Raw genomic sequence first — 17,159 nt, 5'->3', positions numbered from 1 at the left:
ATATTCATGCTCTGAAGAAGGGTGCACGCATTAGTACATTCAGACAAATGAAATGAATGCAGACCATGCTGCTTTATCTGATGTAGTGTTAGAGAGCTTGTAGAAGGGGATTTACAACATTTACATTGCTTACATGTTACATCATTTCTGCTTATTTTAATCTGTTCAAAGGTAAATGTAAAGTTAGTTTAAGACCAACAAGGGGGGAAACAGCAGCCTGTTCGTCAATTCACTCTGATTTGTGTCATTAATAAACCATTGGAAGTATGGATTAAAGTTGAACTGTTCTCAGCGGGGTCCCTGTTCTGTTAAACACCTAATGCTTTCATCATCTCCTGATAAGGAAGAGTCCTTCTTAGCACAGCGAGACGCCGGCACTAATTCCCATCCGCAATTAGACTTGACGTTTATGGCACATGAGGCCACCGTCAGACATGCTGCTGTGTCGTCAGTGGTCACGGCAGGTTTCAGGGCTGTGGAAAGACTGAGGATTTGAATAAGTAATGAAGTATAGTGTATGGCTTATGTTTGAGTTGATTGTCATAGCAAAGCAGAAAGAAAGTGAGCTTTCAGCGGCGATAATCCAATGTATAATTAATGGATGTGTGGCTGGTGTATTAAATTAGACCAAGTCCAATTATTTTTTTCTCTTGTGTTTACACTCACAGCGTTGTTTATGATACCAAATCCATACTACTTCATAGCAAATATGATTTCGGGAGTGTGATGAATAAAGAACTGAAATGTAAGACTGTGACAAGCAGTTAGAACCGAGTGTACCGTAGCCTTGGTTGTACATCAAGCATGAAATGAACAGAAAGAGTGACTTGTCTAAAGAATATATTGACATTTCAGAAAATAAACTTATTTGTTTTATTGCCAAAAATGAGATGAGAGGATCCATTTTCATGCTGGTAGGCTAAATATGAAGTGGCCATGAATAGACTGTTAGTTTAGCGTAAAGAATAGAAGCCATGGGATTGGGGAAACAGCCTGTAACCTCTGTCCAAATTTACTCAAATATATTTTTTGCTTTTCATACTTCCTTTGTTTCATTTAAAAAACAAAGTTTTTAAACCACAAGCTGTGACCATAAAGTATCTTGGTTGGGTACTTTGTTGCTGGACCTTCCTGATTTTTGTTTAGGTTCAGGCAGGAGTGAGATTAGTTCACTTTAGGGTAAAAGCGCATAGCATAATAATAAGCCACGTCTTTCTTTCCCTTGCATAGAGAGTTTGTATATTCAGAGGAATCGGCCTTTGAAACAATGGCTGTGTGTTTTTCTGTTTTTTCGGGCTTCCGTTCCAATTGGACATTTTTCAGACCATTAGGGTTTCGGGATTATTGGGCCATCTGAACAATCGCATGGCACCAGCTGTTTCCTCCTGTCCTCGTCTTTGAGCTAAAGCCAAATAAGCCGGCTGCTGACTGTAGCTTCATACAGAGGAATCAAATTTATGATTTAACTCTTAACAAGAGAGCTACATTTAGAGCACATTTGCCTCCACATGCAGCTAGCGGTGCAAATAATAGCGAGAGTGCTGACAGAGTTCACAGTGTTTACCTAAATAGGGACCAGAGGTGGGGCTACTTATGTACTGTCTGCCTTACCAGCTGTAATCACTGTATTAGGTCAGTGCAGAAAAGCGGCCTCGAGCTAGCCAGTGGGGCACGTGCACTAACATGCGCTAAAAGGCAGGAAGGGCCATATTCATATTCCGAAAACGACAATATTCCTAATCAGCTGTTTACATGGCTAAGGACAAATGCATATTCCACTAATATTTCTGTTTACATGCAACCGTGCATATTCCGATTAACGTAAAACAACCCCGTGCTGCATCTTAATCACCGGAGGCCAGTGAATCGCACGTCAACGCCATTCTTGGCCGTGTTTGACAGGGGTCGATGCCCTTACATGTCGTTTATCACGTCAAAATAAACGTGAAACGCCAGGAGCCGCTTGTGTCATTTTACTTCAATACAATATCCAAACGGAATATGATGTTTACATGAGCCATATCAAATTCAGAATGTTGTCATATTCAGAATAATAGCCGAATATGAGCTCAAAAACACAACATACTAGTTCTCTTTGCTTGTATCGCAAACTAACTATGTTTCCAACAATATAATATAAATAAGTATAAAATATAAGTGACAAGGATACATTATACAGGGTTTCGGCTGATATTCAGCCTAATTTATTTGGGCCACAGTTTGCAGCCGAAGAAATACAGCGGAGAGAGGCTGAGGCCACAGTTGCATTAGCCGTGCAAGAGGAAAGGGCCTGTGAGGCGCTAGAAGCTATGCAGCAATGCATCCTGGTACATATAAGCACTGCCGGCATGGCAGGAGAACTCGGCTTTCTCGGTCAATATAGCACACACTAAGGAACCTTTACAAAAAATAGGTTTCCCCTTTAAACTGTGATTCCCCTGATGTATTTCATAAAGTGTTAAATCAATAATCTCCTTTGTCCATTTAGAATGAGCTGCTACCCTTGGCCAGAGAGACTACAGCAAATACATTAAAAAGGAGTTTCTGATCTTGGGAAAGTGGGAAAAGTAATACTCCTCGATACCACTGTATATCTTTAATTACACACACATTAAGGCTATACTGTGTGATCTTCTTTTGATAACGTAACGTAATATTTTTTCACTTCCATTCACTGAGCCTCCCCTGAACCAGTTAGCACTCCCCCTGGGATGAAACGTCTGCCCTCGGAAAATTTTGTCTCAATATCACCCGATACATAAAAGCTAAACCTCCAAAGTGAGCCTGTGAGCCGCTGTACAGGTGCAGCATTTCATCAATACTGAATCTATGAACCACTGAGTGCCTCGCCTCTAGACAATAAATACCTCAGCATCCACTTCCCTCTGTCGTTCAATACATCCCCGCTGCGAGGCCCTCTGCCTGCTGGGCAGACGCATAAGGTCACTGGGCTGTGTCACCAAAATGCAGCGGTCTCAAACTGAGATGAGATCGTGGCATGAGTTGATAATGATGCCGATGGGGATAATGGGAAATGTCATAGTGGTGGAGATGATGATGATAATGGGTGATGATGAGGATGACATGATAATATAAGTAGACGACAGAATTGATGCTTTTGGTGCTGTTCGTGAGGGACGGTGATGATGACCTTGCATTTTCAGTCTAATCCTTCACATACTTTCCGTTTTTAGATTTAGAGTCAAGCCACATCATTTATATTTAATGCGTGTTGAAATTTGTAGCGCTTAATAACTGTGACCATTTTATCCTCACAGAGTCGGTACCCTCCTATTAAGACAGATTAAGCAGTTCTTCTTCGGTGGTGTCGTACGCGCAGTGAATCACAATCACGTGGGCTGCCGTCTAATCTGCAGCGCAGGGCAAAGACTGTGCACTTGGAGTGAGGGAACAGGCTGTGTTAAATCGTGATTTAGAGAGGGAGAGATGGAAGAAGGGGGACGAGAGGAAGGAGGTAACAGACGGACAGAAGATGCGAGTGAAAAGGGGGGATGCAGAGGAAAATACACAGAGAAAGAAGTGATGAAGCAGCGAGAGACTGGGACAGCTGCAGCAGTGACGTCACAGACAGCATGGAAAGGTTCTCCCCAACAGGAGGCTAGCGCAGATGAGGAAAATCTATTAGACATTAAATAGCCTTTTCAACACACATGTGCAACACAAGAATATTTCATCTGTCAACCAGCAGACTGTTGAGAGAGATGTAATTGTGTGACATAGAGTTTGATGTTGCAGAGAGTGGCTATTGTAAAGAAAATCACTGATTCCCTGCATAGATGGATGCAGTGTTTTGGAGTGCTATCAAGTTGACAGATGTTCCACACTGTAGGAAACCCAGGGATGGGTTGGAGGTATTTATAAGTCTCCTCAGTGCACAACACGGCTCATCTATTTCAACATGTGTGTACTCGGTGGAGGTTTGTGTCTTAGCAACAGAGTTTCAGAACTTTAATATGGGTTCTTGGTAGAGTTATTAAAGCAGAGTTGTTTGCCTCGGGGTAACAGCGTTATCGCCCGTTGGGGATTCCAGCCGAGAATGTAACAATTCTAGTTGACGCTTTTGACTGACACACTTTTAAATGGGATCAACAGGGAGGGAGATGTATAGCCTTGGAGGTGCTGGTAACATTAGAGAAATTATCGCAACTTTGTCCAACTGCACAATTACCTCTCAAGAGCGCTGCAGAGCAGCATGATCAGGCCAAATCAGGGTTTACCCACAGGGCAGAGAGAGGAGATGCAGAAATGGCTGAAAGGTTGTGTGAAACCTTTGTTATTCAAGATGTGAGTTTAATAGACATAAGCATTTAACAGGCAAATGACTCCATCAATTTGCATTATGGGAAGATCCAGGATTTTGGGATCTTGACCAGGCGGCAACCTCATGTTCTGTCACGATCAGGCTTTGCCTCCTGTGTTTCTGTGTGTGGCTCCGCCCTGGTCTCCTCCCTCCTGATTGCACTCATTCAACTCACCTGCCCAGTCCACCCAGCTGCCTTCAATCTACTCATCACCCAGCAATATATCTACCCTGGTTCCTCATCCACTCACTGCCAGATCATTGTCGGTTCAACCTGCTCGGTATCCTGTTTGTTCTCGGCTGCTCAGTGTGTTGCATTCTGAGTTCCGTTTCCGTTTTTGCTCACCTTGTCTTCCTCTGCCTGCAACTTGGTTCCTCCTCCCGGTTCCCGAGTCTGCCTGCCCTGCCTGGTTTTCACTCTCGCCTTCTCGTCCTTGTATCTCCCTGTTGTTCCCTGTCAAGTTTCCCTTTGTGTCCACCTTGCATTAAACCCTGTTGTTTCACTCAGCAATCCCTGGTCATGTCTGCGTTTGGGTCCACCACCACACCCCGTGACAGGTTCTGTTTAGTGAAGCCACTTCCGAAGTGTCTTCAAACTTGCACTCTCTCTACTCACCAGCAGGGGGCGACTCCTCTGGTTGCAAAAAGAAGTCTGGTTGTATAGAAGTCTATGAGAATATGACTCTACTTCTCACTTGAATTATTCCCTCAGTAAACATTGTAAACATGAGTTTTATTGTCTCAATCGCTAGTTTCAAATCTTCTTCAATCCAGCATGATGTTCATTTAGCAAATTATGGCCCAATTAGACCATAAAGCGAAATATGCTTTAGGGCGGGGCTTACTACCAGAGCCGTATACGCCATCTCGACGTCTTTCCTCCGCATTCCATATATGGTAACCTCCATTCATTGGTTGCGAAAAAAACATGGCGACAGCCGTAATTCAAGATGGCGACGGCGAAATCGCCGAACTCAAGGCTTCAAAACCGCAGTCCACAAACCAATGGGTGATGTCACGATGACTACATCCACAAACAGTCTATGATCTTGACCCATTAGGGGCACTAAAAGTCAGGATATCTGAGCCTGCTTTTTTGTCAGTCCTTCAATTTTGTGGAAGTGCAAATCACTGGAATATCCCTTTAAGGAATATTTGTCTTCTATAATTATTAGAGCTTGAAAAGACAAGTCATGATATAGTGTCAGATGTCGTGCATTGTTTGATCCCTGGAGGTCCCTGGTTTACAAACATTACACTGCATTGAAGTCTATAGCATTCAACAGTACAAGCACTTGAAAATACATATACCTCAACTCAGATACAGATACATTACATTTCATCAATCAACATATAGCTTCTCAATATATATACAGTATATATAAACCTCCCCCTTGCTGTCCCTGCCCAACTGATTTTCGCTGTTATGAAATGCAATCAACAAGGATATAAATATAACTGAGCTGGCCTCGAGGTGCGTGGATGTCCAATGAACCATGACATCCTGCATTGTCACATTACTGCTCAGTGAGGGAGGAAAGTAAGACGCTGCGCTGCCTGAACACTGGTTTGTGTGTTATCTCAGTGTGCCACTTAGCATCTGCTCTGAGATGTCCGTGTCGCTCTCCCTGGGTTCGTCTTTGAGACTGTAATGAACTAAAGCCTGTAATTTCTCCCTGTAATGAACATGAATTGCTTGTTATGCCTTTTGTACAGAGGGTCTTAGATTGGCAGTTAGCACTTAACACATGATTGTAAATGTTACTGCATGTGTAGAGAGGGCATGCACCGAAATGGCAGGCAACAAAAAGAGGGTGTCGCGAGTAAAAATGCCTCTCAAGTCGTCACCAGCGAAGTGAAGCGTAACTGTGACATTCACGTGTAGGTTACTGCAATCAACCCACCATACGCCACTTTAACATTTGGGCTGAAGTAAAGGAACTCGCGCACAAACTCACGTCAACTCTGCTCCTGTGATTTCCATTCAGAATATACCTCTTCCCCTCTCTCTCTCTCTCTCTCTCTCACTCTCTCCCTCTGTGAGTGTGTGGCGCCATAGTGAAAAAACACACCGCAGTTCTTTCTTTCAGTCAGTCAGTCAGTAGCCCTCTACACAGCGTCTCTCCCTCATTCAGCGCATGGCTCGCTCTCTCTCCACACTCAGCACGCGCTGCAACTCGCCTCCTCACTGCATCTGTCCTCTTCTCCCTGAAGTGAGGTACCATGCATCCTGCTTTCTCCTCCTCCTCCTCCTCCTCCTCCTCCTCCTCCTCTCCGCTTGTCTGTTACCATTCCAGGGTCCCTTTATCAAACAGAGCGTTCTTGCTGCCAAGCCGGGGACCATAAAGACCTGTGTTACTCGCTCAGAGACTTTGGAGACGGGACAAGGCTGTTTGCCGGATCTGAGGACAGCTACTGGTGCCGCTTTCTGTTGGGATGCGGATCTCTGCGGGGTCTCTCTGCTCGCTGTCTAACGACGCTTGATTCCTCTCAAAGTTGCGGGAGGGCACGCGTCAATCAAGCATCTCTTCTCTGTTTCTCAGAGACAACTCACTGTGCGTAAGAACACTTGAATCAGAAATGATTATATTGTGTGTGTGTCGTAAGTGGAAGCAAATGCAGAAGATTTGCGAGTGCTAATTTGCAGGCGTTTGCTTTGTTTCTGTGAAAGCATGACCTTGTTTTTAAGATGTGTGACAGGAGTTAGAAGGGTGTCTGTGATGATGCATGTGTACAGTGTCGAGAGCGCAGTGTGGCGGTCCGGCGTTACTCTCTCATGACTTTAGGTGTTTGACCGAAAGGCTTAGTCGCGGTTGGAGGGCGAGAAACACTCCCCAGACACCCACAACTCCCGACAAATCCTCCCAGACAGCCTAAAAGAGAAGCGCGTTAAAAGAGGAAGGAGAGGCAGACTTTGTGAACAGAAATGGACTAATCAGAAATAAGCCAGAAACCAAATTTGAGTTGCGGAACGGAAAAGTGCAGTTTAGCTAGGAGGAGGTAAGGATGATAAAACGAGGACAGACACAGAAAGAGGAAAAATGAGATAGAAAGGCAAGAAAAAACTAGTGCAGAATTGCTCTCATCCTTCATATTGCCACGTCAAAGCAGATTAGTGGTGTGAGCAGAAGACACTAAAGAGGAGAAAACAGCACGGGACAAGAGAATACAGAGAGGTTTCACGGGTTTTTCCTCTTCTTTCATGGTTTAGCAGAACCCTTTCCTCGTCTCCTCACACCTTTTACCCTCACCCCTCTAACCCTTTGCTCTCAAGTGTCCGTCTCCATCAGGTGACTCTTTCAGCGACTCATTCAGTGCCTCTTCTCCTTCATCCCTCTCCCTCCATCTCCATCCTCTCTCATATATTCAGGTGAAGTCGGACCAGCACAGGATCCCTCACACACTGACCAGGACTGCACTGCCGCTATGTCCAATTTTGACCTAACATCCACTTGAGATTCTTCTCCTAAAGGAAACTGAACAATCTCATGCGCCCATCACTCCTGCCTGTGATTTCCATATGAGATTCAGCAGCACCTGGCAGAACTGGCCTGGACCACTGACTTTCAACTTCACATAAGAACAACAAGGACAAAATCTAAGTTCCACGGACAGACAAAAGACTGTTTAGTACTTTAGGGACACATACAAAGCCTTGTTTGTCTTGGAGCAGCTCTAGGGGCCTTTGCCAACAGCCATGCAGGTGTCCTTTGCATGTACGGACCACGGGCTGAAGGCCCCGCGCAACGGCGAGCACAGCAAGCAGAACGCCACCAGCCCCAACACGGCCAGCCAGGCCCGCGCCCGCTTCCGCACCGTGGCCCTGATAGCTCGCACCCTGAGCTCCTTCACCCACCGGTACCACCACAACCTCAAGGAGTCCACCGCCAAGCTCACCGGCATGAAGTATCGGTACGTAGACTGATGGTGGAGATTGTGTGAGGAAGTGTGTACCTAGTTTTAGTTGGTTTAGTTTTTTATTCGCCTGCCCAGCGCGAAAGGAAGAAATATGAATATGAATGACAACACAATAATATTATGCTAGAAATGGTAGAAAAACAAGACGCCTAAAATGAGAGGAGAAACTAGATAAATTAAAAGAGCCCTAATGGAGACAATGAAGATATATGAGCAGTGACAGGTGATGAGTGGGATGGTGTGTGTGTTTGTGTCAAGATAAAATACATTTTTCCGAGATGCAGATTTATTGGCAACTCTTTATGATTAAACCACAATTAACAGGGCTACAGCAAACTATATCTGGGACCGTAAAGGTTTATTACATTTTATTGAATTGCTTTTAAGTGTATTTTGAAGAGACGACATATGTTGGTGTGGTAATGACAGATTTGTTCAAGCATGCAAAAAAGTTCTATTAGAAGCTTTTTTTTTAGAAGGGCATATTCCACAAATTACACCTAATAACTTAATAGATAATACACAGGAAACAAATATTATTCCATCACATGAAAGGAGCAACGAAAATGAAGAAAAGACCTGTCACAGAGATATTACCATACTGATATTATGAAAACCAGATATGAACCATTATAAAAAACAAACAATGAAATATGCAACTGGCATTATGATGAAGTGCATTCTTTGCATCTACAGCACATCAGCTCGCTGAGTTTGATCTTGGAAGGTTTCTCACAAGCTAATTCAAATATCGCCAGCATCAGCAGAAGACTCATATAGCTCTCTTTGACCGGTCGTGACCATACAGTACATTCGGGAAAGCGTCACAGTAAAGCCGTGCAGAGCTTCGCCAGTACAGCTCTCCATGTGTGTGTCTGTGCGTGTGCGAGTAGTAACACAAGTAAACAATGCTCTCTTATCTCAGTGAGGGTGCTCTTAACCCAGAACCCTATAGGAGCGAAATGGTAGCTTTCGGCTCCCACTGGAAAAGGTGACATCCTCGCTTAACGGTGTCAAGAGAGACGCGCAGAGAGAGACTGGGAGGGGAGGAAAGAGGGGCTGATGGGAAGGGATTGAGTTAGAAAGAAGAGATGGAGGACAGACAGAACAAAAAACAGGCAGAATTAGAGAGTGAATGAAAGATAAAAATTGGGGCACGCGGGTCAGTTCACAGAAAAGAGGCAATTAGCAGAATTGCGGCAGATTGGATGCGGAGCAGCTAAATGTGTAAGTGTCTGCTTTCATCTCGTTTCCATAACAACATTGAAATGGCCAACTTCAATCTGTTCCCCAGCACCAAACAAGCTGGGTGACTCTATTGTGCGAACTGTTTTTTTTTTTGCTATTAACCAAGAAGATTCATTTTAAAATTGTATTGTTTTTTTAACTCAATCATTTGAAACTTTTATTTATTTATTTAAAGTCACAAAAGCAACCAACAAAGAAACCACATCTTCTCCATGCTTGTTTCATTGTTACTTCTATTTACCTTGTGTTGCAGTACCGATGCAGGACTATAAGCGCATGGCCTCTAAAATGTGTTTGTTTGGGTTTGTAACATGAGGATTTGCTCGTTCTTGTAGCTCCCTCTAAAAGCAGGTGGAGGATGTGAGCTGTAAAGCTTCCTTTAAGCCCTCAGCAAATTCCCTATTTTCACCACAGAGAAGCAAATATTGGATGCAATATCTCGTGTGTCACATTCCCTCTCTTCTTCCTCCCTGTTTTGTCTGATAATGTCTCTGCCTCGCTCCTCCAGTAGCTACTGTATCTCTGTCTCTTCCAAACCACTGACTCATAGCTGGGTGAAGTAGATGCTTCTATTGTTTCGGTCGCCATCTCTTTCTCTCGAGGTGACAGCCTGAGTCTGCAACTAAATCTGTGTTGCACAAACTCTTTGAAGTTTTTCTCTGCGTGATAACGGAGTGTGTGTGCGTTTGTGGGCGTATGCATTTGGCACATTGCGTTAAACACGCATGAGTGCATGCATGTGCGGTAGACGTGTGCGGCGCTGAGGCTCCGCAACGGGAACATCTGAAGGCGTACAGTAGCGAGTCGAAGCAGGAGACGCAGTGTGCAGAGCGAGCGAGCATAAACTAATAATACCACCATCCGCAGCATTCCAGTTGTCATGGCGATATATATATATATATATATATATATATATATATATGTATAGTGTGGTTCTAATTGTTCTTTAGGGGAAAGCTGTCGATGCTGTTGGACCTCTTTGTTGCTCTTGAAATAAGGTACAAAACCCACAAACAGGGATGCAAATCGGCTGAAAAACAGGTGATGTAACAAACCGTGCCGTCGTTACTGGGCTTCTCAAATTGTGCAGATTATTTCTGGTTCCCGGCAGGGAGCCCCCGGTGGCCCGGATTGAAGTTCACAACGGTCATTAGGCAGCAGAAGGCCTTCTGACAGTCCAGGAGGTTTAGGGACGATTCCCCTTGGTTGGTTCGGAGCTGCGCTGCAGATGGGCATGCAGAAAATCCCTTCTGTCAGTTGCTTCGGATGCAGGTTTATCAGTGGCCTGCAGAGAGACGGGCTCTCTCTGCTGTGTGTTGACAGTGCGAGCAGGAAGTGTTTTGTTGTGCACACAGAATTGCCTGTTTGCGTTAGAAATTAAGGCATGGCAAGATACTGTGTCGGTATTCTGCATTTATTTTTTCATTATTGTAATCAAACCGTAGGATTTTATAATGTCATAATACGATTTCCTCCAGAATCATTCAGAATCCTTGACATTGAGCTTGACCATATTTCAGTTTGACTCACAGACCAGTGAACACAAACTACACCTAAAAAGATACCGTAACATCTAACCAGTGCCATAAGTGGGCTCTACTGGTCTTTTCAAGGCATTCCACTGTTGTTGTCTTGTTGCACAGTCGATTTTTGGGAGACAAAAGCGCGAGAGTTTCCGCCGCGTTTGTTTGATGTAGCGTGGGTGTCGTTCTTGCTTTCATGGATGAATCTGCTCTGCCTTTAGCTTCATCCTTTAGAATAAAAATCTCCATTCAATAAACCAACGGGCTATCAAACCTTAAAGCAAAAAATACTGCTGTCGGTGACTGTCGAGGCCTTTTAACCAGCTCAGTCAAGGGCTTCCATTCAATAGTTTGGCGGAGGAACACACTGCAGATTCTTTTTACATATTTAGCATGAAGTCAGCAAGATATCAGCGTTTGTCTGTGTCACACAGTGGGTTTAGACGAGGTGTATGGGGGCTAGTGTGATTGAAGATCACACAGAGGGCTGCAGCTTTTAACAGATGTATTTTGAGGGCTGATGCAACCTCCGTCTGTCCGTCCGCAGAAAGATAACAGATATTCTGCAGCTGTGGCTCTCGTCAGGATGCGCCACAGATCATAATTGGCTTCGTTGTTGCTCTCCATGTGTTTATGTTTGTGTTTTTTGAAGTGAACTTTGGGCATGTGTGTGTGTGCATGCGCATGGTGCCTGTGTGCATACATGCGTGTGTGTCTGTGCTCATGGAGCCCATCACGCTGCTTTTGCTCAGGGACACACTGTTTGGCGTGAGAGTGTACCCAGCTTCTTTTGTTTTTTGTTTTTTTGCCCAGTTTTTCATCATACATCAAAACACTTTAATAAATTACATGTGTTTCAGGTTCCAACATCATTCACTTCAGATCATGTCACGGCCGTTCTTCTGTGGTGTGCAGTTCTAATAATATGTTGCACAACAGGAGCTCTGTGGAGCGGAGCTCCTAAAGACCAAACAAGCCCCCGAGGATAAGATCCAAACCCTCAGTTAAACAGCCAGGACGTTTTGCATGGATTTTGCGTTTTAATTAAAGGTCACAACTAAAATGGCTTTCCGTGAGCGTAATGGTTTTATAACAGCAAATCAGATTTCTGCTTTTTCTCCTTAAGTGGCCTCTGTAAACAGACTGTTATCACAGAGATCATCAAGAAAACACTGCTGCATGAAGGAGTACTGATCCGATAAACGCTGCCCGAGGTGAACAGAAAGCCAGTTTGCATCAGAAGAGATGGCAAGATACTGTATCGATACTCAGCATTTATTTCATAATATCATAATAGTTGCTACGATAACACTACAAAGCAACTATTTCATCTTCATTTTTTAATATTTCTAAGATCCTTGACAGTGCAGTTAAACATGTTTCAGTTTCTCTTCTTCATTTCGATGCACGCAGGTGAACAGAACCTAAACCTAAAAAGATACCCTGACACACTTTCTATCAGTACTGTAAGAAGGTTTTCCAGATATCATGACATGATTTTATTTTTTTTCCCACATTGCTCAGCTCTCCACAGCGTTCTGAATCAACCACTTCAGATCTGCCCACATGTTTTTCAATACAGAATCAGCCCACATGCCACTAGCCTCAATCATGCGTCTCTGACGAAAATACTGTTATTCTGTGAGAGATTCTTTCACAATCGGTTTGAAAGAAACAAACAAATGTCAGAGCGTTTTGAATTAGCCTTCCACAGCACGGTAACAAGAACAGTGTGTGTGCATGCCATACTCTGTGTATGTGTCTGTGTATGCTGCATGAGAATGAAAAAAGTTTAAGCAATGTTGACTTTGGCCCTGTGGAAAAACAAAGCAGAAAGTCATGTCCAGACTCTGGCTCTTTATTGCACACACACACACACACACACACACACACACACACACACACACACACACACACACACACTACAAACATGCACATTGTGCAGGGCCCTGTAGGGAGCTGGCTGTCATTTCCTATTTCCCATTCTGTGTCATATAGAATGCTTTATCTGTAGAGGGCGTTTGATCTGCTTAGACTTGAGGCTTGGTCTTGCAACTATGCAAGCCTCAGTATGTTGCTAGTGTCTCTTTTCTCTCTCTCTCTCTTTCTCCTTCTCTTCTCCATCCACTTCCTGTCTTCTGTCATTGGTGAAGATTCCACTAGGAGGCCTGTAGGCTTCGTCTTTCCCACAGCAACTCTGCTGGAGCTTTTCTCTCCTACTTAATCTATTCATTTTTCACCCCCTTAAAGTGCTTGATTTCACTTCCCTTCATTCTTCCCGCCCACACAGGCCCTGGCTTTGATATATTTAGAATATGACCCGCCTTTCTACCCTGCGCTGAATTCTTTTTGATAACAACATCATGGTTGCCATCAGGAGAGCGGTGGGAACCGAGAAGGTGGGCGTTGTCTAATCCCTCCGCCCCTCGAGGTTGACTTGTGTGGGTTTTCTTAGTCTGTTATCTGTTCACTCACAACCTTGACTAAAGTCTTCGCTTTTGAGAAATCCAATATCAGGAAATAAATCATCCCGGGGTGTGACTTGAGAACGATATAAGTGCTTTCCTGGGAAGAAACAAAAACAAAACCTCCCACAATAAAAGGTCACGCCTCCAAAGATTTAAGCACAATAAATAAAGCCAGATGTTGCCTTTTTTTTTGTTTGTTACCGGGGATCCACTAAGAATAGAACGGGCTGCATACAGTAGCAGCTCACAGGATGTTCATAAGCAGTGACAGGTTTGTGTGAGGGGGCGTCTTTAAATGACTCATTTGTCATTTTACTTCAAGGCTTCTTTTGGGCACCATCCAAGCATGAGGGACCGAGCCACACTCACTGGGTTGCAAAGTTGATTATGTGCAGTTTTGTACAGACACGTTTTCCTTTCCTTAGTTTGTTTATCTTACCATTTACAATATATAATATATAAAGAACTTGTGCCTCTGCAGCCCTATTTCTCTCTCCCACATGCACACGAGCGCCCATTTTCTCTTCAACACAAAGTTATTCCTTCTCCTTCCTTTGTTGCTGATGACATGCTGTAATCCCCGGGATCATTAGCTTCTTTAGCAGCGGGCGTCTGCTGGCACCCAATTACCAGACCTGGACAGATCTATTAATGTGCTACAGCCGGCTGTGCGGTTAATAACCAGGTATGGCCGATGCTGTTGCTCCACCGGGGACAAGAATACAGCAGCGAGGCCGCTTCTCCGCCAGCTGAACGTCAGCTCAGCTCTCCTGCTATCATTAAGACATCTCGAATGCATTCAGAACATCCCACAAACACTGTAAACACAGCTTATGGGGGGGATCTCCAAAAACAAAGTTAGCAATTTTCCGAGGACAACCAGCCCTAGCTGGAAAACGCAACATTCTCGCAAGTTTGTTTTCTGTGGAGATAATGTCCATCAGTATGACACTTCTAATCTACGGTACAGCCCCTCCCCCACACTTTCACCGATCTCAGCTCCCACTCTATAATACATCAGAGAGACGGAGGATACAATATCCAAACTTCTCCACCGTGTCAGAGACAAGAACGCATCCCACGATTTGTGACTGCGGAGAGATCTGTCTCCCATCATGTTGTCCTCGGCGCCTGAATACACAACACATCAAAGGATCCATAAATGTGTCGAAAAGGGTTCATGTGTAAACACGTCTCCTTCTGTCTTTACCTCCTTTTCATCTTGGCGCTCGTCTGAACTATTGACACGATGACTGATGCTTCCTCTATGTCGAACACTTCATTTAATTGGCTGAGGGCGCGGCATACGTAGCACGAGCTCGGATTAGTCCGCCTTCAGATCGTCGTGCGCAGGCCATTAGTTGTAAGACACGAGAAAAAAACACTGCTGGCATTTTTTTACGGCCTCATTTGTCGTAGTGAGTAAACGCCTGAAAAACCAGGCAGCAGGTACAATCCTTGGACCAAACTGGGTCGACGTTTCTCTGTCAAGAATTGAGTATTTGGACAAATTCTCGTCTCAAGATGAAACGTGTCGCTTGAGATAGTCGCTCTGCGTGTGCACGTGGCCCCCGACGATTGTGTCAGACGATTGTGTCTCAATTTCACAGTGTTTTCTTCAAATCACTTCCTTTTTCAGGGCTGTGAATCACCTTGACGCGGTTTTCTTGCACCTACAGTCCACATACATCACTCTGTGGGGAAGACACCTGTGGTGGCTGGAGGGAGAACAATCGGCTCTCTCAGTTGGACATGATGGGGCACAGATTGGGAAACAAAATGGGAAACGGAGCGCTGAGACTCTAAGTGGATTGCTTGCGAGAGCTCTGCCTTAGTTTATCTTCCACTGGGTTAATGAGAGCCAAAAGTGCAGTGTTATTGCCACAGATCAGCTGGATGTAAATGATCTGTTATCCGGGACGTATATCAGGAAGTGTACCGTTGCACAGTTGGGTTGATGGGAATAGGGAGAGAAAGAAGAGGGTGTGAAGAGCTTTCTTGAGAAATGCTGATAGGATACAACCTCAGTGCTTGACAGCGAGCATGGTTGTCTGCACACAACACAGGACTGAAGTGCTCCCTGCTGCAGGAGGATGTCAAAGGTTTTGAGTAAAAGAAGAGGTGATTGAATGAGGGATTAGGGGGGAGAGGTGTAAACTCCCCAGTGCAGCAGCACAAACAGTTTTTGGATTTGTTTCAGTTACGAGTATAGTGTTCAGGGTCTTTAGAGGGCCACAATCTTCTTCCAGAGAAGGTGGGATTCATATTGATGGAATAAATCAACTGTCCTCCCTCCTGTAATCTCCCAATTCTGATTCATGATTGCAGGTGTGATAAAGGTGACCCTCACATTCAGAGATTCTCCTTTCTATCCGGCATGATAAGCTAGATCGTTGTTGTTATTGTCCTACATATTGCAGGTACAAGTGATTTTTCTTTGCCTGTATTCTAAGCTCCACAATAACAAAATTGCTCTCATCTCATCTCATCTCAGTCTCTTGAGTTATGATGTGGAAACAAGATATATTTTGGCTTTGTTTAAGCAGAAAATATGTGTGCGCCCAGAGCAAAATACAGCAGCACAGTAATTGCAGTCATAATTTGTATGATGACAACTTGAGCCTAAACAACACTTTTTTTCTACTAAGTTTTTTTCATCATGTTTCTTCATAGGAACCTGGGGAAATCTGGGTTGCGTGTCTCCTGTCTGGGGCTCGGTGAGTACATCTAATTAGCATGAGCAGAAGCATCCAAGTGTGTGTATGTGTGTGTGTGTGTGTGTGTGTGTGTGTGTGTGTGTGTGTGTGTGTGTGTGTGTAGAGATAATATAGAGCCAGTGAAAAAGCCGAGTAGAAGGGGGTAGTGTTTAAATCTCATTAGATTATTTCACTTTGTTCTAAACCTCATGCATCTTTTATACGTATGGAGAGTCGTGAGAGACAACACAAAGCTGTTTGCTGAGTGAGAATATTTACCCCGTTAATATTTAATCAATAGCACTGGTTTCAGCAAACAAGTTCAATTATCACACACATTCAATGTACACCAGAGGGTAAACACATTCATCTTGATATGACTGATTCATTGAGTAATTCTCGTGTGTGTGTGTGTGGGGGGGGGGGGGGGGGGGGGGGGGGGTTCAGTTTGATTGCATGTGTGTGCCGGCCATATATTTAAATGTGTATGTGTGTATGTGTGTATGTACTGTGTTGTATGTCTCTGAAGACAAAATAATTTGACAAAACAGAGGAATGCTGCAGTGCTGCCTGAGCCCAGCAGATACTGAACGATGGAAAATTGTTGAATGAGTTAGTTAATCATCCCCGTAGTGATATATTTTATTTTATTTTAAAGATTTAGCCCCAGCACATTCAGTAGCAGGGAGGAATCAGGTGGGAACCATCCTTCAACTTTAAAGAATAGTTTCAAGCCTCGATATTTGCAAGCCTCATCCTCTGCCCTTAAGCAAGACATTGATTTCTCCTTGTAATGTTGCTTCTATGTGGGCTTCTGTTTTCAATCTTCTCAACTGCATAAGCAAATTTGAAAGGAATAGTTTGACGCTTTTTGCTTTCTTGACCCGTAGATTAAAGATTGATACTACCCTCATCTGTATGCTAAGTAAGGAGCTACAGCTGGCAGTTAGCTTAGCACAAAGACTGGAAACGGTCTCATTTGTTT

The 17,159-nt window shown here is 44.1% G+C and overlaps 1 protein-coding gene across 5 annotated transcripts in view; it reads left to right on the top strand.

The window, feature by feature from the left end:
• Window positions 1-17,159, top strand: part of kcnab1b (potassium voltage-gated channel subfamily A regulatory beta subunit 1b) — a 41,475-nt gene that overhangs the window by 8,775 nt on the left and 15,541 nt on the right. The window contains exons 2-5 of one of the 5 annotated variants that reach the window (XM_076097620.1): window positions 293-6,876; window positions 7,692-8,233; window positions 16,152-16,195; window positions 16,833-16,870. In XM_076097620.1, the coding sequence (XP_075953735.1) occupies window positions 8,036-8,233; window positions 16,152-16,195; window positions 16,833-16,870 (280 nt within the window). In that variant the 5' untranslated portion in view covers window positions 293-6,876; window positions 7,692-8,035. Of the gene's footprint in view, window position 1; window positions 6,881-7,691; window positions 8,234-16,151; window positions 16,196-16,832; window positions 16,871-17,159 lie in introns of those variants that run through there. The other 4 variants (XM_076097619.1, XM_076097621.1, XM_076097622.1 and 1 more) reach the window with 4 other exon arrangements.

The sequence above is a fragment of the Anarhichas minor genome, unplaced genomic scaffold, assembly GCF_050575085.1.
Source record: "Anarhichas minor isolate MPS153535 unplaced genomic scaffold, ASM5057508v1 ptg000024l, whole genome shotgun sequence".
Lineage (NCBI taxonomy): Eukaryota > Metazoa > Chordata > Actinopteri > Perciformes > Anarhichadidae > Anarhichas > Anarhichas minor.
This window is presented reverse-complemented; position numbering and strand designations above follow the sequence as displayed.